Source organism: Mastigoproctus giganteus, chromosome 12, assembly GCF_048544385.1.
Source record: "Mastigoproctus giganteus isolate SK-2022 chromosome 12, ASM4854438v1, whole genome shotgun sequence".
NCBI lineage: Eukaryota > Metazoa > Arthropoda > Arachnida > Uropygi > Thelyphonidae > Mastigoproctus > Mastigoproctus giganteus.
In genome coordinates this window covers 169201467-169226978 of record NC_143586.1, presented here as the reverse complement: position 1 = coordinate 169226978, position 25512 = coordinate 169201467, and the positions used below count along the sequence as shown (strand labels likewise).

General features: G+C 36.8%; 1 protein-coding gene across 1 annotated transcript in view; it reads left to right on the top strand.

Moving 5' to 3' along the window:
* The window catches only part of LOC150077584 (uncharacterized), a 246973-nt gene that overhangs the window by 181707 nt on the left and 39754 nt on the right, over window positions 1–25512 (top strand). Inside the window, exon 11 of the mRNA XM_090385952.1 lies at window positions 8698–8766. Within this exon, the coding sequence (XP_090242078.1) occupies window positions 8698–8766 (69 nt within the window). The remainder of the gene's footprint in view (window positions 1–8697; window positions 8767–25512) is intronic.

Here is a 25512-nt window from a genome sequence, read left to right as displayed (position 1 = left end):
ACCCCAGCGGGGTTTGCACGCATTTACCGTATTTCCCAATGTATAAGACGCACCTTAATTTTGGGGCCCAAAATTTGAAAAAAACATGTATTACATAAAGTTATTGAACTCAAGTTTTATTCATCATAAAATTCATACAACTCATCACTGTCAAAACTCCCATCCATTAGCTTGTCCTCATCTGTGTCTGATGACGAATCACTGTCTTCATATATTGCCTCGTCCTCAGTTCCATCTATGGCATGTGAAATGCCACACTTCTTAAATGATTTGACAACGATCTCAATCTTGATATTATCCCAGGATCTTTTCACCCAGGTACAAACTTCTCCTATAGTTGGTTTCTTCACTCTTTCTGCTGGTATCAAATTGTCCCCAGAAGACTTCATCCATTGGTTCCATTCGTCTCTCATGGCAGCTTTGAAGGGTTTGTTAATGCTGACATCAAGTGGTTGGAGCTGGGATGTCAAGCCTCCAGGTATGACGGCAAGTTTTGTTTTTTGCTCTGCAGCCATCTTCTTTGTATTTTTTGTTATGTGTGCCTTGAACTGATCAAGCACCAATAGGGCAGGTTTGTGTAAGAGCCCACCTGGTCTCCTGCTCCGAACTTTCTCAAACCAGATCTTCATCCCATCCTGATCCATCCAACCCTTGTCATGAACGTGGACAATCACTCCTCGAGGAATGTCTTCTTTTGGCATTGTTTTGCATTTGAAAATCAGCATAGGAGGCAGATTGGTTCCGTCGGCACAACAAGCTAGAAAACTGTATAATGGCACTTTTCATGTCCACTTGTCTTCACAGTTAGTTTTCGCCCCCTTCTTATCAACAGTTCTGTTACTTGGGACATCAAATTGAAGGGGGACTTTGTCCATATTTGCAATCTGTCCCAACTCAAACTGATGTGTCTTCCTACACTGAATGACAAAACAATGACATTCAAGGACCTTCTGCTCATAGCTTTCAAACATCTTTTGGGCAAGTCTGGTGCATGTACGCATGCTTAGTCCATTCTGTTTCATGAACCTGAAGCACCAATTGTGTCCTCCTTTGAAATCAGTAACTTCTTTTTCATCAGCAATTCTTCTTGCCTCATGCTGAACCATCTTTGTGGACACAGGAATTCCAATTGCCCTTTGCTCCTCAATCCACATCTTCAATTCCCTCTCTAAATCAGGCCATTTTGCTGACATGCCTCTAATGGCCTTCTTCTGCCGTGGCGTTTTTCAGTAGGGCTTCTTCTTCCCATAGCCAATCTCGGATTGTTTTCTCAGTCGGAGGAGGACCGAACTTACGTTCAGCAGCATGATTTCCATTCACTTTTGCAAACTGGATCACTTTTACCTTGAATTCAGCACTGTACAAAAATCTTTTCTGAGCCATTTCTGGGCAGATTGTAACCTAATATGCCGGTAACAAGTGCAAAACAATGACCGCAAAGACAACAAGTGCGAAAAAGCGGGAAAAGCAAGTAAAAAAAATCTACAACCACTGTATAAGACGCACCCAGTTTTTAGACCCCAAATTTTTCGAAAAAATGCGCATTTTATACATGGGGAAATATGGTACCTATCTCCCCTATCTAATTTAAACCTGATCCAATCACAGTGTTATTCTTTAAACTCACTCTTCTACCTTTTGTGGGAAAAACAGAATATTTTTCCCACACAATGAAATGCTTTCACCTTTTACCTCAAGGTCACCTGTTCACAATATCTTTTAACTGCCCCATACCGACACCCTTTCCCAAAATGCACTAAGTGCCGCATCTTCAAGTAGCGGTGTAATAGATGGATTAAACTATTATTCAGAAGCTTTTAATTTTAGCCCTTCCGCACCTGCCATACTGTTGTTCACCATATTCCTTAATTGCCCTAAAAGGCCTACTGCCACTAATGGAAATATTTGCGTAACGATGTTTTCATTATTCCTTAAGTGCTTTACTTCCACACACACACTATACTTACTGACAGAAATATATTTGTAAGATTTTATGTCTTACAGTTTCATGACGTTTTCAGGTTTCTATTGCATTTTTATTGTGTATAACAATTCTCATTTGCAAACTCAGCAGTATTAATGATTTAGCATTAGCATTAGTAGAGGCATATGATGCAAGAAAGCAAGCTTATGCAGCATCAGCAAAAAAAAAAAAAAAAAAACCCACTTCCACTTCACCCCTCCACTCGTTCGAAATACCTGTTTGAAACACAACAAGGGATGGAAGTCTGTTCCACCAACCAACTACCCGCTGGCTAAAGGCAAATTTCCGCACATCTATCCTACATCTGTCTTTCCTCAATTAGAATTTATGCCCTCTCAGGTGATTATTCTGAGCAAGAGTAAGGATCCCGTCGGCATTGAGCATGCTCAAACCATTCAAGGCTTTATACAACTCTACCAGATCACCTCGCCGGTGCCTAGTCTCCAGACTCTGTAATTTGCAAAACTTAAGCCTTTCTTCTTAAGAGCAACCCTTTGTTCCATTCACTAATCTTGTTATCCTTCTCTGTACTCATTCCAGCAGCTCTACATCCTCCTTGAAATGAAGCCTCCAGACCTGTATACAGTACTCAAGGTGTGGTCTGACCATTGCCTTATACAAGGGAATAATCACCTCCTTATCCCTGCTAGAAAAATTCCTGTATATCATTGACAAGACACCATGAGCTACTCTTGCAGCTCGTCTGCACTGCTCAGAAAACTTCATATCTGCCTGCACAATTACCCCCAGGTCCTTTTCATTCTCTACCACTGTCAGCGTAGTACCACAGAGTTGATATGTTGCTCTGGGGTTGCTGTTTCCCATATGTAGTACTTTACATTTGTCAAAGTTGAACTTCATTTGCCACCTCTCAGCCCATCTGTTCAACCTTTACAGATCCTGTTGCAGCAGCATAGCATCAGTAGTTATTATTAATCAGTCCAAACTAGATTTTGAACAGGCTAAGAGTAGAAAACTTGCTTCTTGCCCTAATGTTAGCCGAGCACTCTAGTCTCTTGCCAAAGCTGATAGCCGCAACTTTTGCCCATCTCTGCTCCCACCTTTGTCAAAATCAGATGGTTCTGTTGTCACTTCAGCCAAGGTTAAAGCTGACCTACTAGCATCCCATTTTTCTTCCAACTCATGTATTAATGATCTTGATAAAACACACTTCATTCAATGCCTCATGTGGCCTTCCGTCAGAAGGATCTCAGGATTTTGACGAAACTTGATGCTAAGAAAGCTCCAGGTCCTGATGGTATTTCTCCACTTGTTCTCAAAACCTGTGCTCCGGAACTTACTCCTATTCCTTGCCGCCTTTTTTTACTTTCTTATTCCAAAGGTGTTTCCTTCTGCTTGGAAATTTGCTCATATCCAGCCAGTTCCTAAAAAGAGTGACAAATCCTTCCCATCCAGTTATCGTCCCATTGCAATTACTTCTACTCTTTCTAAAGAAATGGAGAAATCAATTAACTGCCAATTCTTAAACTACCTAGAAATCTTCTATCTGATCAACAATCGCCAATATGGATTCCGTCAGTGTCAATCCACTGGTGATATTCTGGCTTATGTTACGCATTTATGGACAAATTATGGAAAAGTTCGGTGAAACATAAGCAGTTGCTCTTGACATCTCAAAGGCTTTCGATCGTGTTTGGCATAAAGGTCTTCTAAACAAGCTTCCATCTTATGGTTTGCAAATGTTTTTGTTAATTGGTTATCCAGTTTTCTCTCTGATCACTCACTGAGGGTGATGGTAGATGTCTCTTTGTCTTCCAACTTCTCCGCTAACGCTGGTGTCTTCCCAATGTTCAGTTCTTTCCTCCACTCTTTTCCTCTTGTATATTAATGACCTTCTTCCATTGACTGGAAATCCTATTCATAGTTTTGCTGATGATAGCACATTGCATTCCAGTTTCCATTTTGAAAAACCTTGCCCTGCTCAATCAAGTGCAACTTCTCAAATATCTGCTACCAATTCCTTAAATGCTGATCTCCAGGTAATTCTCCAGTGGGGCAAAGACAACTTAGTTGATTTCAATCCTAAAACTCAGTCTTGTCTTATATCTCGTAAAAGGAGTATAATTTTTTTTCAGTCTGGTCTATACTTGTTAACAGGAGAGACTGCTTCTACAGGGATGGGATACACTTAAATAGAAAGGGTGCAAGAATATTTACTGAGGTTATCGAGGCAGTGTTAGGTGGGTTGGAAAACTGCTAGCTTGGGGGGATACAAGGACTAATAGATTAACAGTAGCCACTGGCAGAAGTGAAAGTGATTCTTTCACTGCTTCTTTTGGAATGAGCAGCCGCCTGGAAAACAAGATGCAGGGTATTTCAGAGACTGCTGGGAGTCATTGCGGTACAAGTAAACACATGGGTTGTGTTACGGTAGCTAAGAATAGGAACAGGTGCATGTATACTTGCATGTACACCAATGCTAGGAGTTTGGTAAATAAATTTGATGAATTTGAGGTATTGCTCAGAACATCACAGGCAGATATTGTTGGGATATCAGAGACATGGTGTCCCACAGATATAAGGATGCGGTTATCATGGATCGAGCGCATGGGTTCTGGAACCGTAAATGGCTCGAGAGCCTACGAATCTGTTCATCCGACCACAATATTATGAATAGGGACAGAGGTATGCGTATGCATCCTCTGTTTGAAACTATTATCCTAAGTACGGATGAACGGTTTTGCTTAACACGTTCCCGAGCTATTTCCGCTTCCAGTTCAGACCATGCGCCGACTGCACCGCGTGTATAGGTACCGTGAGCCTGTTATATATATGGACGTGCTGCAGGAAGTTTTGTTACTGCTGAGGAAGGGAGCGCAAGCTTCCGAAAGCTCCAGAGATTTTTATAGTTTTTATCGCTTTTAATCCGGTTTATTTTAGTGTATTTTATCTCAAGGATTTTATCACAGTTTTAATGTTTTTACATGTATATTTAATATAATAGTAGTTTTTGTAAATATTTATTTTATTTTAATATGTAAATAAATATTTTAGTTACAGTAAATACTTATTCTTATGGTTGGTGTGAGCTGATTTAATACTAAAATATAAGGAATGCAGAACTGGAATTTGGGGATTACAATGTGTACAGGAAGGATAGACAAGTTAGGAAGGGAGGAGGGGGCTATACTATTAGTTAAGAAACACATAAAATCCAAGGAAGTGAAGCCATTGATATCGCTGGACAGTGAGGTTTCGAGTCAGTTTGGTGCAACATAAGAATTGGGAGATCAAAATTGAGAGTACGAGTGTGTTATAGGCCTAATGACTCTGATGAGTATAATAAGGAACTGTACAGAGAAATAGAGTGGGCCAGTAAATCAGAGAGTCTTATAATGGGGGATTTTAATTTCCCAGATATTGACTGCAATTTGTGGGTTGGTCACTCACACACTAGCAAAGGTTTTGTGGATTTATTGGATGATTGTTTTCTGCATCAGCATGTTCATTAGGCAACTAGAGGGAGTAATACTCTTGATTTGATTATCAGTAGTGATTCTTCATGCATTAAGAATCTGCAGATTCATAATGGTGGCAGTGATCACAGTATGCTGAGGTGGGATTTACTCAAAGAGGTAACTATCATCAGGGGTAAAGGGAAGGGTTTTTGCTTTTGTAAAGGTGACTACGGTGATCTGAGACAGTATTTAAATTCTATATGGTGGGAACAACTGATGATATTACCAACAGCAAATTCAAAATGGAAAGATTCAAAGCATTAATCTTGGAAGATGATAGGTTTTCATACCAACTAAGAAATATTGTTCCAGGTTTAGCATAAATGGATGTCAGATGAACTAATCAGACATGTGGCATAGAAAAAAAATGCATGGGATACATATAAATTAATAGGTGACACGGAAGCCTATGATAGATATAAGCTGGTCTGTAATCAAGTCACAAAGGAGGTTAGGCAGGCAATGGCAGATTACGAGAAATCTTTGACAAAGGATGCAAAGAAAAACAGCAAAGGGTTCTTTACTTATGTAAACTCTAGAAGGAACAAGATGGATCAGATTGGTCCACTTGATATTATTTGTTCAACTTTTGATGAATCCTGCTCAGGTAGCTAACAAACTAAATGAGTATTTTCCATCTACATTCATACATGAGGAGTTATTCAGGGAGGGGAATGCCAGTGGTGAATTAAACTCTGGCAGTGAGCTAGATGATTTTATAATAATTGTGAGCAAAGAGGAGGAGAAATTATTGAATATAAACATAAGAAAGGTACCTGGGGGTGGATGGGATCTATCCGGTTATATTAAAGGAGGCAGCAAAGGAAGTAAGCAAACCGTTTGCTATAATTATGAGAGCTTCCTTGGACTAAGCAGCGGTACCCAGGACTGGAGAAGTGCAAATGTGACCACAATTCACAAAAGAGGATCAAAGGGTGATACAAGTAATTACAGACCTGTTAGTTTAACTTCGGTTTCAGGGAAATTAATGGAGGCACTGGCTAAAGAAGCACTGCAGGATCATCTAGACAAGACTTCAGTTCTAGCTTGGACACAGCATTTGTTTGTTAAGGGGAAATCTTGTCTGATGAATTTGATTGGATACTATGATGTGGTCACAAAGGAACTGGACGCAAAGAATAATTTTGATATCATATATTTGGATCTTAGAAAGGCTTTTGATACTGTTGCACATGGAAGACTGCTGCACAAATTGGAGCAGTGTGGCATTGGAGGCAAATTGCTGGAATGGATAAAGGGATGGTTGTGTGCGATAAGACAGAGAGTGGTAATCTGCTCTTCGTGGACTAATGTTATCAGTGGAGTCCCCCAGGATTTAGTGTTAGGTCCATTGTCGTTTTCTGTATTTATTGATGATGGTATATCAGGCTTAATGTCCTAGTTTGCAGACAATATGAAGGTTTGCACGGTTGTTAGTGACAGTATGCTGCTGCAATAGGATCTAGAAAAGTTGATCAGATGGGCTGAGAGGTGGCAACTGATTAAAATTGACAAATGTAAAGTACTGCATATGGGAAGCAGTAACCCCAGAGTAATGTATCAACTGTGTGGTGCTACTCAGGGTGGTAGAGAATGAAAAGGACCCGGGGGTAATTGTGCAGGCAGATATGAAGTTTTCTGAGCAGTGCAGACTGTCTGCAAGAGTAGTTTGTGGTGTCTTGTCAATGATATATACAGGAATTTTTCTAGCAGGGATAAGGAAGTGATTATCTCCTTGTATAATGCAATGGTCGGGCTGCACCTTGAGTACTGTATACAGATCTGGAGGCCTCATATTAAGAAGGATGTAGAGCTGCTGGAATGAGTATGGAGAAGGGTAACAATATTAGTGAATGGAATAAAGGGTGGCTCTCATGAAGAAAGGCTTAAGTTTTGCAAATTACAGTTTCTGGAGATGAGGCACCTGTGAGGTGATCTGATTGAGGTGTATAATGCCTCGAATGGTTTGAGCATGCTCAATGTTGATGGGATTCTTCCTCTTGCTCAGAATAATCACCTAAGAGGGCATAACTTCAAATTGAGGAAAGACAGTTGTAGGATAGACGTGTGGAAGTTTGCCTTTAGCCAGCTGGTGGTTGATTGCAAGAAGAAACTGCCATGTGTTGGTGTAGAAGTTGATAGCTTAAATTGATTCAGGGCAGAACTAGACAAATATTTGAGCAAGTGGATTGGTGAAATGAGCTGGGTTTTTTTTTTTTTTGACTGATGCTATATAATGTTGCTTTCTTGCATCGTGTGCTTTTTCTAATGCTAAATGCTAATTCAAGGAAGAACAAGCCAAATTCTTGGAGGCCATGGACTGGTGAACTGGGTTTTTTTTTTTTTTTTTTTCTGATGCTATGTATGCTTGCCTTCTTGCGTCATTTGCCATTATCACTGTTACTTCTTTATTTATTAATAAGCATGCCAAATTACTAAAGCCGCCATTACTATAAGCTGTAAAAATTCACTCTAAAATTCTATTCATACAGGCATTTTTACTGCCTATATGAATTTTATTTTATAAAAGTTAGTGCACTTCAGTGGCTTGGGGCTTTCAAATTAATGATGATTATCTTGTGCTACTCTCAAATCAGTGAAGATTATCTTGTATAAATCTGAAACCTCCAAAGACTACCTCATGTGACTGTCGAGTTACTAAGCTCTGCTACTCCTACTTTATTGTATCCTTAATGACTGATTCCATCATTTTATCTGCCTGTAAAACAGAAACTTACAGTTCTATGGTTATTTGTAATCCTTCCATTGTGAATGACTTAGGAATTTGCATTTCAATCCAAAACAATCAACTGAGAATCTAGTGACAGTGAGATTTACTAGCATTCTTTAATATAGCTGCATATACTCTACCACCTCATGAGCCTTTGCCCATTCTTAACCATTTTCACCACTGATTTCTCATACTTATATTTTGCTATTTTTTGTTTACTTGAACTGTAGTGTTTGTCGCCTGTTTACTAATAAATTGATCTAATTAGATAAATAATATTCCTGGTATTGTATCAGTTTAGAATAATATTTAGGAATGTGCGAAACTGTATTCATTTTGAAGTTTACATTTTCGATCAGAGGAAACACATGTCCATCAAAAAAGCAAGTATAGACTACTGGAAGGGCAGGTAAGAAAGATATAATTAGTTAAAGTTCTCTATGAATTAATGTTTATATTGCGTGCTAAGTTCTTTTGAAAGAGAACAGTTATTGTTCTTTCAGAAACAGAAACAGAAGACCAAAAATACAAAACAAGGTGGAAATGCTGAAAGTGAAGAACTTTTATTTCAGGTATGGTTTTGGTAGACTTTTTACTAAAGGGCTGGCTATTGCTATCACATAGCTGCCAACTAATTAGATTTATGGTGGAAATCTTATTTTTTACTTGATTTGACCCTTCTCCATCCTGACATCATAATGCATAGTTGGTGACAAAGAGTTTCTCTGTCCTTTTCTTTTCACAATAAAGACTAATAAACTATATTAAAATTGTAATTTAAAAAAATGTGAATTTCTGCTTATTTTCATAATCAAATTGGTCATGTAATCTTCTGTGGTAGTCTACATTGCAAAATAGAGACACATACAGCATTTGCAATATTATGTACATTGTTTGGTGTTTTTGTGCTTTGGTAACTCTTGTTCATTAGTTTTACCCTTGTGTAGTGCAAAGCTAATGAATGATGTCTTTCAGTAAGTCATAATTAAAGGGATATTTAATGATGACTTCATCTGTAAAGGGATAAGTATTTTTAATTCTTCGTTAATTGACATACTACATTGTGTTTTACAGAGATATTAAATAGGTTTAGTAGCTTCGTTAGCTTCTTATTTTGAATTAACTATCGATTTTTTGAAGTTACGATTCCCAGCGTTGCCGCCAGTATTGTTGAACTAGCCGCCATATTATAGTCAATAAGAAAAGCGCAACGTATATATATCTCGAACTGATAGCGTAAGGCAGCAATTTCCAAACTGGGAGGCGTGCCTCCCTGGGGAGGTGCGGACTAGTGAAAAAGGAGGCGCATAAAGTTTAACAGAAATGTAATTTTCATAACATAACATATATAAATAAAAAAATATATACATATAAATAAACTTTCATAACATAACATTAAATTTTATAACCTATTTTTTAAAGCATTTACCGCCACCTATCTGACTCTAACTTCGATATAAACATGAGATAAACATTTATTTAGAAAAAAAATATTATATTTTGCTGAAATGGATTGGTGAATTATGATTGATTATGATATATATAATTTAGTGCATACTACGTATGACATATACATTGCATAGTATAGCATTAGCTGCATGGTTAAAAATATGGTTTCAGCGGTGTGTGATTGTGTTTTTTATTGTTTTTGGCATGATTACTCACTGATAATAATCATTAGTAATTTAGAAGTTGTATTTTTTAAGAATATAAATTTAATCCTAATATTTTTAGACAAATGGATAAATTTTTGTCTGGTTACAAGAGAAAATCCACTAATAATGAAGATACTGATGCTGATACAAGTAAGGTAATGGGAATACAAGCAACAGGGAACAAGGAGGTAGCGCTCCCAAGATAAGAAAATATGATTCATCCTATTTATCATTAGGATTCACAAGTGTTATTATAGATGGCTTTGAAAAACCAATGTGTTTGTTTTGTACGAAAGTTTTGACTGCAGATAGTATGAGACCAGGTAAATTAAAACGGCACCTTAAAACTATGCATTTTGAATATGTTGGTAAGCCCATAGAATTTTTTCAAAGAAAATTAGATGAGTTTAATAAACAAAAGCAAACGTTCAAAAAAATAGTTTCTGTTCCATCAAATGCATTGCTAGGGTCGTACCAAGTTTCTTACAGAATCACGAAATGTAAAAAAATCACACACAATAGGAGAAACTCTAGTTTTGCCAGCAGCTATTGATATGGTTAAAATAATGTTTGGCGAATCATATTCAAAACAGTTGCGACAAATACCGCTTGCTGATAATACAGTTGGCAGAAGAATCGATGATATATCTGAAGATCTTTGCGATCAGTTAGTTTCTCAACTGCATACTTTGAAATTAGCCATACAAGTAGATGAGGCAACTGATGTAGCTAAAGATGCTCATTTAATTGCATATTTTCGATATGTTGCAGAAACTAATATAATGGAAGATATATTATTTTACAACCCCATTCCTGGAAAGGCCGCATTCAACGAAATTTTTAATATAGACACTTTTTGATGAGAACGACATAAAGTGGAATAACTGCATTGGACTCTGTACTGGCAGAGCACAGTCGATGTCACGACACAAGGCAGGTCTTCAAGCATTAGTTAAAAAGAAAGCACCCGAAGTTATCTGGACGCACTGCATGCTTCACAGAGCAGCTCTTGTGTCAAAAAATATGAGCGAGGAACTTAACAACATTTTTACAAAAGTTACGAAAGTTATAAACTATATAAAAAACAGTCCTTTAAAAGTTAGGTTGTTTGCAAAGCTGTGTGAAGATATGGAAGCTAATTATACCTCACTTGTACAGTATACTATTGTGAAGAGTGCTGGCTATCCGTGCAAAAGTGATTCAAAGGGTGTTTGAACTCAAAGAAGAGATTGCAATTTTTCTTGATGAAAATCATAATGAAGAGGCAAATTTATTTAGGAATGATAAATTTATTGTTAAACTTGCCTATTTGGTTGAAATTTTTGGAAAATTGAGTGTTTTGAATAAATCAATTCAAGGACAACAAATGCATTCACTGATTCAAAAAGACAAAGTGAAAGCATTCATAAAAAAATTGGAGCTATGGAAATCAAATTTACAAAAAAATAAGTTCGACATGTTTCTACTTTTAAATGATTTCTGCGCCAGAGTTAATATTGAAGCAAACAAAAATCTATTTACTAAACATTTGGATGGTTTGCTAATGCACTTTTCACATTATTTCAAAGATCTTGATTTTACAAAGTTCACGTGGATACAGAATCCATTTGTCGATGAATAAGATGATGAATTTGGATTGACAACTATTGAAAAGGAAAAATTGATAGAATTATCATGCGATACTTCATTGAAACAAAAATTTCAGAGTGAAACCCTAGTTCAATTTTGGTTGAATCGAAGTGAAGAATATAATACTTTGTCAAGCAAAGCAGTGCAAGTACTGCTGCCATTCGTAATATCATATTTATGCGAAACTTGATTTTCTGCATTAGCTGCAATATCGAGCCTGTTTAGTAGTAGATAAAGAGCTACGAGTAGCACTTTCCTCAATGACACCTAGATTTGATAAACTTTGTGCTAATAAACAAGCACATCCATCGCATTAAAAACAAATTAATTTAAAAATGAATATATACATATATAGTAAAACCTTGTTATTATTCTGACAATTGCGTTTTTTTCATTTTTTATATTAATACATTTTTTACCATTTAAAAATGTGTCTGTATTATTTTATGAAATAAAAAGGGGGGGGGGATGTGCCAAGATTAGATTTTTTTTTAAAAGGGGCATAGTAACATAAAGTTTGGGAACCCCTGCCGTAAGGTATAATGTAAAGCTAGATGAGTAATATGAAGCACTGTATTAGGAATCTGTTAGCTTATTATAGTATTATCAATTAATCAAAAATATTATTAATCTTATTAAATTTCATTGTTAATTAAATTGTATTTAAATGGAAATCATGACCCAGACTAGAGCTGCAAAGCAAAGACTAGCGAGAGTGCTGTGGCTCAGGGGAGAAACGAAGGGGGCAATTCTCCAATGCATCACAGTCACAGAAAATGTGCGAAATGTGAAATTTTTGCCGACCTTTTTAAAACAGGACATGATCTAGCCAAGGAGGATGCCTTTGTGTGTGCTAGGTGTCTAGAGGGTCAAGAAATTAAGTGCCACCTCAGTGTTCTGATGGGCATCTATGAGAGCTTGAGGTGTAGGGTAAATGCCCTTGAAGAAATTAATATCAGGGGCCCATCAAGCTCTCAGCTGCCCAGCTCAACGTCAGGGCTCACTCCTGTGCACCAGGCAACACAGAGGCAATCTCCAAGGCAGAATGTTCTGGTCCCAAAGGAACTAGTTATTATTGGTGACTGTATTGTCAGGGAGACAAGGAATATACTATGCAAGAAGCATAGGTGGAACAAGACCAGGGTATGTTTGCCAGGGACAAAAGTTGATGATGTTGTAGAGCAGATATCATCTTTAAGGACATAAAAGGCGATATTGTTGTACATATTGGAACTAATGACACTAAGAGTAAGAGATCTGCAGTTTTACTCAACAAGTACAGGCCAATGTTGAAAAAAAATCATGAGTGCAAGGCTCAAGGGGTAGAATTTTTTTCAGACAGGTCTGTGCTTGAGTACAGGAGACTGTTTCTACAGGGATGGGATACATTTAAATAGAAAGGGAGCAAGAATATTTGCTGATGCTATCGAGGCAGTGTTAGTGGGTTGGAAAACTGCTAGCTTTTGGGGGGGGGGTTTCACAGACTAAAAGATTAACAGTGGCAGAGGCGAAAGTGATTCTTGCACTGCTTCTATTAGAATGAGCAGCAGCCTAGAAAGCAAGGTGCTGGGAATTTCCAGGACTGCTCTGAGTCATCGTGCAACAAGTAAATACGGGCGCTGTGTTAGGGTAACTAAGAGTAGGAACTGATGATGCATGTATACTTGCATATACACCAATGCTAGGTGGCGCCTCCGTAGCCAGGTGGGAAGGAGCAGCAGTGCATAGCACACGCTTCTTGATTAGACCGGGGTTCGAGCCCATCACCACCAAATACGGAGAATGCAGAAAGGTCAAGGAATGACCACCGCATATTCCTGGAGCAAAATGGCCTTAGTTGCTAATGCTCCTAAAAACCAAATAACAACAACAACCAATGCTAGGAGTATAGTTAATAAATTTGATGAGCTTGAAGTACTAGTCAAGACATCAAAAGGCAGATATTGTTGGGATATCAGAGACATGGTGTCACACAGACATAAGCAGTACAGAATTAGAATTTGCGGAGTACAATGTGTACAGAAAGGATAGACAGGACAGGAAGAAAGGAGAGGTTATGCTGTTAGTTAAGAAACACATAAAATCTAAGGAAGTGCATCCAGTTGATGTTTGTGGACAATGCAATGTTGAGTTTGTTTGTGTGACATAAGAACTGGGAAAGGAAAAATGAGAGTAAGTGTGTGTTATAGGCCTAATGAGCAATTGTGCAGAGGGGGCCAGTAAATCAGAATGTCTTATAATGGGGGATTTTAATTTTCCAGATATTGACTGGAACTTGGGTTGGTCACTCGCACACTATGTGTGTGTGTGTGTGTGTGTGTGTGTGTGTGTGTGTGTGTGTGTGTGTGTGTGTGTGTGTGTGTGTGTGTGTGTGTGTGTGTGTATATTTATATTTATATATATAAGTCAAGAAACACTTGTCATGATGAACCAAAGACGACAAATGAAGAGCAAGAAAAACACTGACAGGGAGAAAATTGAGTATACTGAGTTATGCAAAGCCATTAGAAAGAGACTCAGAGAGGACATAAGAAAATTTAACACAAGAAAAGTAGAACAAGCATTAAGGGAAAACAAAGGATTTAAATCAGCAGCCATGAGCAGTAATACAGAAAGACAAATGATACTGAAACTGAAGAATAGCGATAGTGTACTTATAAACAGCAGAGAAGGCATAATCCAAATAGCAGAAGACTACTATAGAGAATTATACAAGGAGCGAGGGAATGATACCAGCAGTGGGGAATATGGATTGCAAAGTAGCAACACATACAACATACCCGATATTCTTCCTGATGAGGTAGAACATGCATTGAAGAAAATGAAGAATCGGAAAGCCCCGGGGGAAGATGAAGTTACTGTAGAGTTGTTAAAATTGGGAGGAAGGGACATAACACAAAAACTGGCAAGGCTCTTCACAAAGTGCATTAGAAAAGGTGCGATACCTAAGCAGTGGAATAATGCAATCATAGTTTTGCTGCATAAGAAAGGAGATAAATCAGAAATTGGAAATTATAGACCAATTAGCTTGTTATCCCACATCTACAAGTTGTTCACAAGGGTCATTACTAACAGATTAGAAAGAATACTTGATGAGAATCAACCGAAAGAGCAAGCTGGCTTTAGGACAGGATTCTCAACTATGGATCACCTTCACGTAATATCACAGCTAATGGAGAAAGCAAATGAATATAAAACACCATTATGCCTGGCATTTGTGGATTATGAAAAGGCATTTGACTCCGTACAGCATAAGGCAATGTTTCGAGCACTGGAAAGACAAGGCATAGATACTCCATATATTATGATTTTGAAGAAAATATATGAGAGTGCTACATCCTTTATTAGACTAGACAAAGACAGTAGCAAATTTAAAATCGAGAAAGAAGTTCGACAAGGAGACACAATATCTCCGAAGCTGTTTACTGCTGCCCTTGAGGAAGCTTTCAGAAAATTAGACTGGTCGCAGAAAGGAGTCAATGTGAACGGAGAGTACCTAAACCATTTACGATTTGCAGATGACATTGTGGTCATAAGCCACGATCCCAAAGAATTAGAGGAAAATCTTAATCAGTTATGCACAGTTAGTAAGGATTTTGGACTAAAGATGAATATGGCTAAAACAAAAGTAATGATGAACAAGTATGCCACGGAAAGGGAAATAATGATTGAAGGAGCAGTAATTGAAAAGGTGGAGTCATCTGGGACAAGTTATTAGCTGTAATAATGATAAATGGCTGGAAGTCAAGAGAAAAATAAATTTTGGATGGTTAGCATTCAGGAAATATAGTCACATACTGAAGAGCAATATCCCAGTTTGTCTGAAATGTAAAATAATGAATCAATGTATACTCCCCACCATGACCTATGGAAGTGAAACTTGGGCACTCACCAAAAGAATGGAAGAGAAGCTAAGAACTACACAGCGAAGAATGGAACGAATTATATTGGGAATCAGACTGTTAGATAAGAAGAGAAACACATGGATTAGGCAGCAAACTCAAGTAAAGGACATTCTTATCAAAACTAAAGAACTAAAATGGTCTTGGGCAGGACACTTAGCTCGAAGACATGATGACAGATGGACTAAGAAAATAACAGAATGGTACCCAAGAGGAGCTAGAAGAAAACCTGGAAGACAAAGGCGGAGATGGATAGATGAAATTCATGAGTTTTTGAGTAGTAAATGGATGGCCAGTGCTCAAAACAGAAGGAACTGGAAAGTTGCTGGAGAGGCCTTCATCCTGCAGTGGATTGAAAGTGGCTGATGATGATGATGATGATATGTATATATGTGTATATTGGTCGATTTTGTTTAATTAAATGATATTTATCTGTAGGGAATTAGGTGTATATGGACCAGGCTACCAAGTTAGTAAATGTAAACTAGCTTTAGCCTGGGAGGCCTATAAATGTTATATTAATGAAATGGTATTAAAAATAATATGATGCTAAATAATGAAAATAACAATAAAAATGATAATAAACAATGTAAATTGCAAATAACATTCCCTCACTTGGCCATCTGTCTGCTACTTTATGACAAATACCTAATACTGTAAACTTGACCAGATATCCTTATAATAATCTTCAATAAGAACACAATATATGTGTGTGTGTATATATATATATATATATATATATATATACACACATAGATATACATATATATATGTATATATCTATATGTATATGTATTTAAATTCAAGTGGTTTGTAAGCTATTATTCTTATTGTAATTGTTCTCAAATACTTGCTTACCTTGCGCAAGTTGCAAAGATAAAGCAGTAGGTACACATTTTTTTTTTTTTGTATTGACATTTCTAAGTGTGGTAGTTTTCGCTCGTATTCCACTGGCTATACAGCAAGTGGAAGGTGAAATTAGGTAAGTACTTAGGACAGCAATAGACACTCCTGCTCTCGCATTGCACTAACAGTTCAGAGTGTTAATAAAAATATAAAAAAAACCTTAACCTTAAGGCCCTATTTTTTTTTTTTTAAACACTCTGAGCTGTTAGTGCAATATGAGAGCAGGAGTGTCTATTGCTGTCATAAGTAATTACCTAATTTCACCTTCCACTTCCTGTATAGCCAGACATCGAATACAGGTGGAAACTACCCACACTTAGAAATGTCAATACAAAAAAATATATGCATGTGTGTATATATATATACATATATATATACATATATGTATATATATATATACATATATGTATATATATATATACATACATGTATATATATATGTTCATATACATATATATATGTACATATGTATATATATATGTATATATATATATACATATACATATATATGTTCATATACATATATATATGTATATATATATATATATATATATATATATATATATATATGTGTGTAAACTTAAGTGATAATAATGATTAAAGAATAAAAATAAATAAATAAAAATGCCATCAGCATGGCAAGACAGAAGAGCGAAAATTGTGAAATTATACATAACGATCAAACCAACAGGGAAGAGAATAAAATTATTGTAGCAGAAATTCTCGAGGATAATTTAGAAGTCTAAATACAAAGATAATAAAATGTAATCAATTAAATTTTGAATAGCCAATTAAATGAAATTTAACGGCTTCCTCTCTGACGGGCACCAGGTACAAATTTATGTGAAATATCATGAGCAGAGATGTGAACAACTACAATAAAATAAAATATAACAAAAACAAAAATAGACTGGCCATTATGCCCCATCTCAACAGAGGACCACAAGGCCAATAATGGTCAGGGAACCTCTGCATTTTGATCACTAGACAAATCTCCGCAAAGGTGAATTGATCGAAAGATCAGTCCGCCATCCGATTCCCAGATCGAACCGCCAATGGAACTTGAATAGTGGTGGTCCTGATACAGTGAAAATTAAAAATAGGATAGATACAAGCATATACATATATGTACATATATGTGTGTATATATATATATATATATATATATATTTTTTTTTATTTTTTTTATGAGAACCCCAAACACGAAAGGTATCAAAACCTATAGTACTTAGTACCGTGCATGGGTTGAAGGAGAAGTATGGGGAGAGGGGGGATGCCGGAAACTTTGCTCTAGAGACTAAACATGGGTTTCGCCACTTCAAGCCTCCAATAAGCAAAGTGGTGGTATTTCACCGGTTAATGAAAGTCATCTACCACCTGGTAAATACCACCTGGTACATATATATATATGTACATATATGTGTGTGTGTGTGTGTGTGTGTGTGTGTATATATATATATGTGTGTGTGTACATGTGTGTTTATATATATATGTGTGTGTGTACATATGTGTGTGTGTGTATATATATATATATATATATATATATATATATATATATATATATATATGTGTGTGTACATATGTGTGTGTGTGTGTGTATATATATATATATATATATATATATATATATGTGTGTGTACATATGTGTGTATATATATATGTGTGTACATATGTGTGTATATATATATGTGTGTACATATGTGTATATATATATGTGTGTGTACATATGTGTGTGTATATATATATGTGTGTACATATGTGTGTGTGTATATATATGTGTGTGTACATATATATATATGTGTGTGTACATATGTGTGTGTGTATATATATGTGTGTACATATGTGTGTATATATATATATATATGTACATATATGTGTATGTATATATATGTACATATGTGTGTGTATATATATGTGTATATATATATATATATATGTGTGTACATATATGTGTGTATGTATATATATATATATGTACATATATGTGTATTAGAATTGTATATACATATATGTACATATATATATATATATATATATATATATATATATATGTATATACAGGGTGATTCACTACCAATGCGACAAACTTGCAGGAGGTGTAGGGGGCACAAAGACGAATCGGAATCACATAGCATTGCAGGGTCTGAAATGCCTTCGTCATGCAGTAGAGGATGTTGAACGGGAGGTCGCATGAACAGCGATCTTGCTGGAAGTCAGCATTTGCGAACTGGTTCCCGAGGCAATAGGATGGACAGTATTCAAACGTTGAACTGGCCGACATGCACCTCGCGTATGGAGCTGCGGACTCTAATGGGCACGTCACTCTGCGCTTGTACCAGGAACATTTCCCGCACAGGCGTGCTCCTCATCATACGATTTTCGCACGTGTGCACAGAAAGTTATGTGAGACTGGTTGTTTCACGAGAGGTACCATGAATCGAGAACGAACGACGAGGATGCCAGACAATGAGGAGAATGTCCTACGTCTTACAGAAGGCAGTACGAGTACTCGAGCGATAGGCCAACGATTGGGTATTTCCCAATGGGGCATATGCCCCCCTTAATCCACTGTATGGAGGATACTGTCAACAAACCAAATGAGTTCATACCATCTGCAACGCATCCAGTCATTGGTGCCTGCAGATTATCCACTCGGAGGACTTTTGCTATTTGGTTTCTTCAACAGAAATGGTTCACAAATGCTGACTTCCAGCGGGATCGCTGTTCAAGCGACCTCCCTTTCAACGTCCTCTACCGCATGACGAAGGCATTTCGGACCCTGCAATATTATGTGATTCCGATTCGTCTTTGTGCCCCCTACACCTCCTGCAAGTTTGTCGCACTGGTAGTGAATCATCCTGTATATATATACATATATATGTACATGTGTATATGTATATATCATTATCATAATCTTCAATAAGAACACAATATATGTGTATATATATATACAGAGGAGGGCATATGCCCCCTTAATAATTCATGTAAGTGTTCCTTGGTCTATCTAAAAAAAGACTCAAAAACCTGGTCATCAAAACGCCTATAATGATACCTGGATATGACAGTGAAGTCATCTACAAATGGCAGTGAGAGAGAGCTGCTGTCAGTTTGACTTTTTTTTTATTATAAAATCTCACCACAATGGAATATATTTTGGAATTTCTTTGATTACTGCTATCTGAAGCATCAAAGAGCAATCACTAGATCTTCTTTTCCTACCTATGCAATTTCACTAAGAGTGCCTTTTGTTTTTGTTCTTCCTCAGTCTTCAATACAGTGGATACTGTTTATTGCATTCACTTTGGGACACAACTTAACTGATAAAAATAACTCATGAAACAAGTATAAAACTGTTCAGCATTGTTTATTGATGCAGTTTATTAATGAATGATTAGCATTAGCATTAGTAGTGGCATACAATGCAAGAAAGAAAGCTTATGCAGCATCAGCTAAAAAAAAAAAAAAAAAAAAACCTTCCATTTCACCCCTCCATTCTTTGTAAATGTCTGTCCAACTCAGCCTTAAATTTGTTTAGGCTATCAACTTCCACAACAAAAGATGGAAGTCTGTTCCACCAATCAACTACCTGCTAGCTAAAGGCAAATTTCCGCACATCTATTGTAGAACTGTCTTTCCTGAATTTGAATCTGTTCCCCCTCAAGGTTCTTAATCTGAACAAGAGGAAGAATCCCATCAGCATTCAGCTTGCTCAACCCATTCAAGACCTTGTACACCTCAACCGGTTCACCTCACAGATGCTACAATTTGCTTTAGCCTTTTTTGGTAAGAACATCCCTTTGTTCCTCTCACCAATCTGGTTGCCGTTCTTTCTCCTCATTCTAGCAACTCTACATTCTTCCTAAAATGAGGCCTCCAGATCTGTACATGGTACTCTAGTTGTGGCCTGACCATTGCCTTGTAAACCAGGATTCTCAGTTTTTACAAAATTCCTATATATCATTGACAAGACTCTATGACCTACCCTGGCAGCCCATCTGCACTGCTCAGCAGACTTCATATTTGACTGCACAATTACCCTCCAGGTCTTTTTCACTTTCCACTTCCCTGAGTGTAGTACCACACGGTTGGTATGTTTCTCTTCAGTTATTGCTCCCCATATGCAGTACTTTGCATTTGTCAATGTTAAACTTCAGTTGCCACTTCTCAGCCCATTTGTCTAATTTATCTAGATCCAGTTGGAGTAGCATACTGTCTTTACTGCCGTTAACAACTCTGCTAACCTTTGTATCATCTGCAAACTTTGACATTTAACCTGATATACCTTCATCAGTATCTTTAATAAATATACAAAACAACAATGGGCCCAACACCGAACCCTGGGGAACTCCACTAATAAACTTTGTCCATTGATTAGCACTCTCTCTCTCTCTCTCTCTTGTCTCCCATCAACCATCCCTTTATTCATTGTAACAACTTATCCTTAATGCCATACCTCACCAATTTGTACAGCACTTCCATGTGCAACAGTATCAAAAGCTTTCCTAAAATCCAAGTATATGGTATTAAAATTATTTTTGGCATTCAGTTCCTTTGTGACCACATCATAGTATCCAATTCAGATTGGTCAGACAAGACTTCCCTTTAACAAACCCATGCTGTGTCTTAACTATTACTGCAGTCTTGTCTAGATGATCCTGCAATGCTTCTTTAACCAGTGATTCCATTATTTTCTCCAGAATACAAGTTAAACTAACAGGTCTACAGTTACTTGTGTCACTTTTGAACCCCCTTTGTGAATTGGGTTCAGAAGTCTATGGGGACCTCCTCTGAGTCCAAGGAAGCTCTCATAATTATGGCTAATGGTTTGCTTACTTCCTTTGCTGCCTCCTTTAATATAACTGGATAGATCCTGTACACCCCAGTTAATTTTTTTTTTTTAGCTTCAATGATTTCTCCTCCACTTTGCTCTCAGTTATTACAAAATCACTTTGCTCCCTGTTAGAGTTTGATAAACTTCTGGCACCCTCCTCATTGAATAACATCTGATGTGTGAATATAGATGCAAAATACTCATTCAGTTTATCAGCTGCCTGAGCATGATCATCAATAGTCACCCATCTGTGTTAGGTGGTCCAATCTGATTCATCCCTTTCCTTCTAGAGTTTACATAAGTAAAAGACTCTTTGCTGTTTTTCTTTCCATCCTTTGCCAAAGATTTCTTGTAATCTGCCTTTGCCTGCCTAACTTCCTTTGTGACTTGATTATAGACTAGTTTATATCTGCCATAGGCTTCTGTGTCACCTGATATTTTATATGTGTCCCATACATTTTTATTCACTGGCACGAGCCCCATTAATTCATCTGACATCCATTTAGGCCTAAACCTTGAACAGTATTTCTTAGTTGGAATGAAAAGCTTAGTAGCCTCCAAAATTAAGTCCGTGAAGGCTTCCCATTTAGAATTCACCATTGGTAATATCATCAGTTCATCCACTGTACAGAATTTGAAAATTGTCTGAGACCTTTATGAAAGCAAAAGCCCTTCCCTGTAGCCTTGATGGTAGTTACATCTTTAAGTATTTCACACATCAGTACATTGTGATCACTGTCACCCAGTGGTTCCTTTATCTGCAAATTCTTAATGCATGAATAATCACTGCTGATAATCAGATCAAGTGTATTACTCCCTCTGGTTGCCTCTCGAACATGTTGCTATAGAAAACAGTCATCCAATAAATCCATATATACATATTTGTTTTGTCTAAAAGATTTTTATCTTTCTGCTATCTCTACTGGTTTTAATACACTATTTCTATATCAATTTAAGTTTTAGTCATCTTCTGCTTTGCACGATGCTAGGCTTGAAACTATAACCTCTTCTGTTTTATTTCTATTTTTATTTTTATATTTTTTATATATACTGCAGTTGGTGCCCTTCTTGTCTGTCTAAAATTTAGTTTATTCTGTGTATCTAAAAATTCTGCCATAAAATTGATTATAGAGGTCACTAGTCATCTATTTTTTCGTAGCTCTCTGTCATTTTAGTTGCTGTATTATTTAACAGATTTGTCCCTATTTGTTACTGCTTTGATTGCAGCTATCGTATTGACCCTCATGAATTTAGTGTTGCCATTTTCAGGTATAATATTTTTAATCTTCCACCTTTTTATACTATTTTTAGTTTTATCTTAATTGTATTTTCATTATAAAAACTGTGTTGGGACTACCTTGTCCATACTTTGTAAGAGATACTTTTCCATTTTATTTACATATATAAAAATTATCTCTTGCATAGCTATGGGCAAGTATGGAAACGCAGTCCTTCGATATATGGTCAGGTGTAGTCCCCCGATGATATACCTGATCATGTATCAATATTCACCTTGCCGACATCAGATTTTATTATTATTTATTTTGCATACTTGCTGTTCTTCCCCATTTTGAAATATTTAGCTAAGTTTTTCTCACCTTTATTTGATGTAGTCTGCTGTTACTTTCTTTTGACATATTGACGTAATTTTTATTTTAAAGGTTACTACATTTTGCTCATTTTTCGGCTATCTTTTTATTGGCCTTTGGCTTTCCTTGTGTTAAGTCTAAGTTTAACTTTTAACTTGTGTTTCGAACTGCCATCTTCTTTATTTTTATTTGTCATATTTATTATAATTTACATATACAGTATTTACATTTGCATCCATTGCTGCTGATTTGTGTGCTTTTGTACATTTGCCATATCCAGTTTATTTAACTTTCCGATGTTTTATCTGTTTTTACTCTTTTATACAATCCTTTATATATTATATATATATATATATATATATGTGTATATGTATATTTATACACATATAAGCCTTTCTTAAGCCTAAGTTTAACTTTTACGCCTTTCTTCTTAAGAGCAACCCTTTGTTCTATTCACTAATCTTGTTGCCCTTCTCTGTACTTGTTCTAGAAACTCTACATCCTTCCTAAAATGAGTCTTCCAGACCCGTATACAGTACATAAGGTGTGGCCTGACCACTGCCTTATACAAGGAGATGATCATCTCCTTATCCTTGCTAGCAAAATTCCTGTATATCATTGGCAATACTCCATGACCTACTCTGGCAGCCTCTCTGCACTGCTCAGAAAACTTCATATCTGACTGCACAATTACCCCAAGGTCTCTTTTTCTCCACTACCCTGAGCAACACCACCCAGTTGGTACATTTCTCTGAGGTTATTGCTATCCATATGCCAGTGGTCAGCAACCTGCGGCTCATGAGCCACATGCAGTCTTTGAACATGTAACTGCGGCTCTTTAACTTTTAGCCCACATGAAACCTAGAGGAGTTAACAGTTTTTCACATGGTCAGTTGCTGATTAATATAGGCATACCAACTCACTATTTAGCAATCTAAAAATGTTCTGCATTTTTTTAGTGAAAAAAGATTTGTGATGTACTTAAGAAGTAGGCTACCATTTCAACCTAGCTTATTAATAAATTGAAATAGTTCTGTAGAATAAAACTGCCATTAACTATCTAGAGATGCTGTTGTCACTCCAGTGGTAGTGACAGCTTTATTGGGCTTAAGTTCTTTAGAAACAACTATATTTGTCAACTTAGTTCATGAAAAATAACTAATATTTTTTTTATTCCATGTGGGAGCTCTCGAGTGACTTGTGAGAAAAAAATTTGCACTTTTTTTTTTTTTTTCTGCTTTTCTCTACTTCTGTATAGATATCTATTTTGACTCATTTTGTTTTTGAAGTGATTGTTTTTTACAGAGTAATCGCATGACACCACCAGATATGTACCATGTGGAAAATTTGCACATGTATCCCCTGACATATGATGCTCTCCCATTTTTTGTATGATTAGTATTAATAATAGTAGTGGCAAATGATAAAAGAAAGCAAGCTTATAAAGCATCAATCAAAAAAAAAAAAAAAAAAACCACCAACCCTTCAAAGATCACCTGTCCATTCCCTCCAATAATTTGTCTACTTCTTGAATTTATTCAACCTACCCACCTCCAAAACAACAGATGCAAGTTTATTCCAACAATCAACGACCTACAGGCTGAAGGCTTCCTTACATCTATTCTGCAATCATCCTTCCTCGATTTGAATTTATTTATACCCCTTTGTTTATGTAGTCTGAGCATGAGCAAGAATGTCACTGAGCTGGCTCGATCCAATTTAAGCCTTAAACTCCTCAGTCAGATAACCTCACAGGTACTGCAGTTTACAGAACTGAAGCATTTCTTGGAAAAACCAACCTTTTGCTCCCATCACTAATTTTGTTGCCCTTCTCTGAAATTTTCCACAGTTCTACATCCTTCCTAAAATGAAGCCTTCAGACTGGTATGTAGTACTCATAGTGCAGCCTAACCATTGCCTTGTATAATGAAATAATCACTTTAACCCTGCTAGCAAAGTTTATGTATATTATTGACAAAACCCCATGAGCTACCCTGGCAGCCTGTCTGTACTGTACTGCTCAGAGAACTCCCTATCAGACTGCACAATTATCTCCAGGTCTTTTTCATTTTCCCCTGTCCTAGTGTAGTACCAAATAGTTGGTACATTACTTTGAAATTACTGCTACCCATATGCAGTACTTTGCATTTGTCAATGTTAAACTTCATTTGCCATTTCTCAGCTGATCTAACTAATTATTTTTGATCCTGTTGCAGTAGCATACCATCATTACAGTCATTAACCTTAATGCCAACCTTTGTATCATCTGCAAACTTGGGCATTAAGCCTGATATGCCTTCATCAATATCATTAATAAATATAGAAAACAACAATGAGGCTTAATGCTGAACCTTGGGGACTTCACTAATGACATTAGTTCACAAAGAGCAATGTCCATTGATTACCACTCTCTGCCTTCTTCCAATCAACCATCCTTTTATCCATAGCAAGAACTTGACCTTAATTCCTCTCAGCTATCGAACTTCTTCAACTCAACCATCCCTTTATCCATAGCAACAACTTGCCTTTGCCCTTAATGAGTACTCTTGCATTTTCCCTTCTTTTTAAGTGTATCCAATCCCTGTGAAAACAGTCTCTCCTGTTAAGAAGCAGACCACTCTGAGAAAAATTTTATCCCATGAGCCTTGCACAGTCTCTTCAGGGTCATATTGGTTGACAAGGCTCTCAACGGGTACACTCTCTCTCTCTCTCTCTCTCTCTCTCTCTCTCTCTCTCCTATTGTGTCTGGACAGAATTGCAGAAGAAACTTTTTCAAACTTAATCCTAACTTGTGACTTTTCTCCAA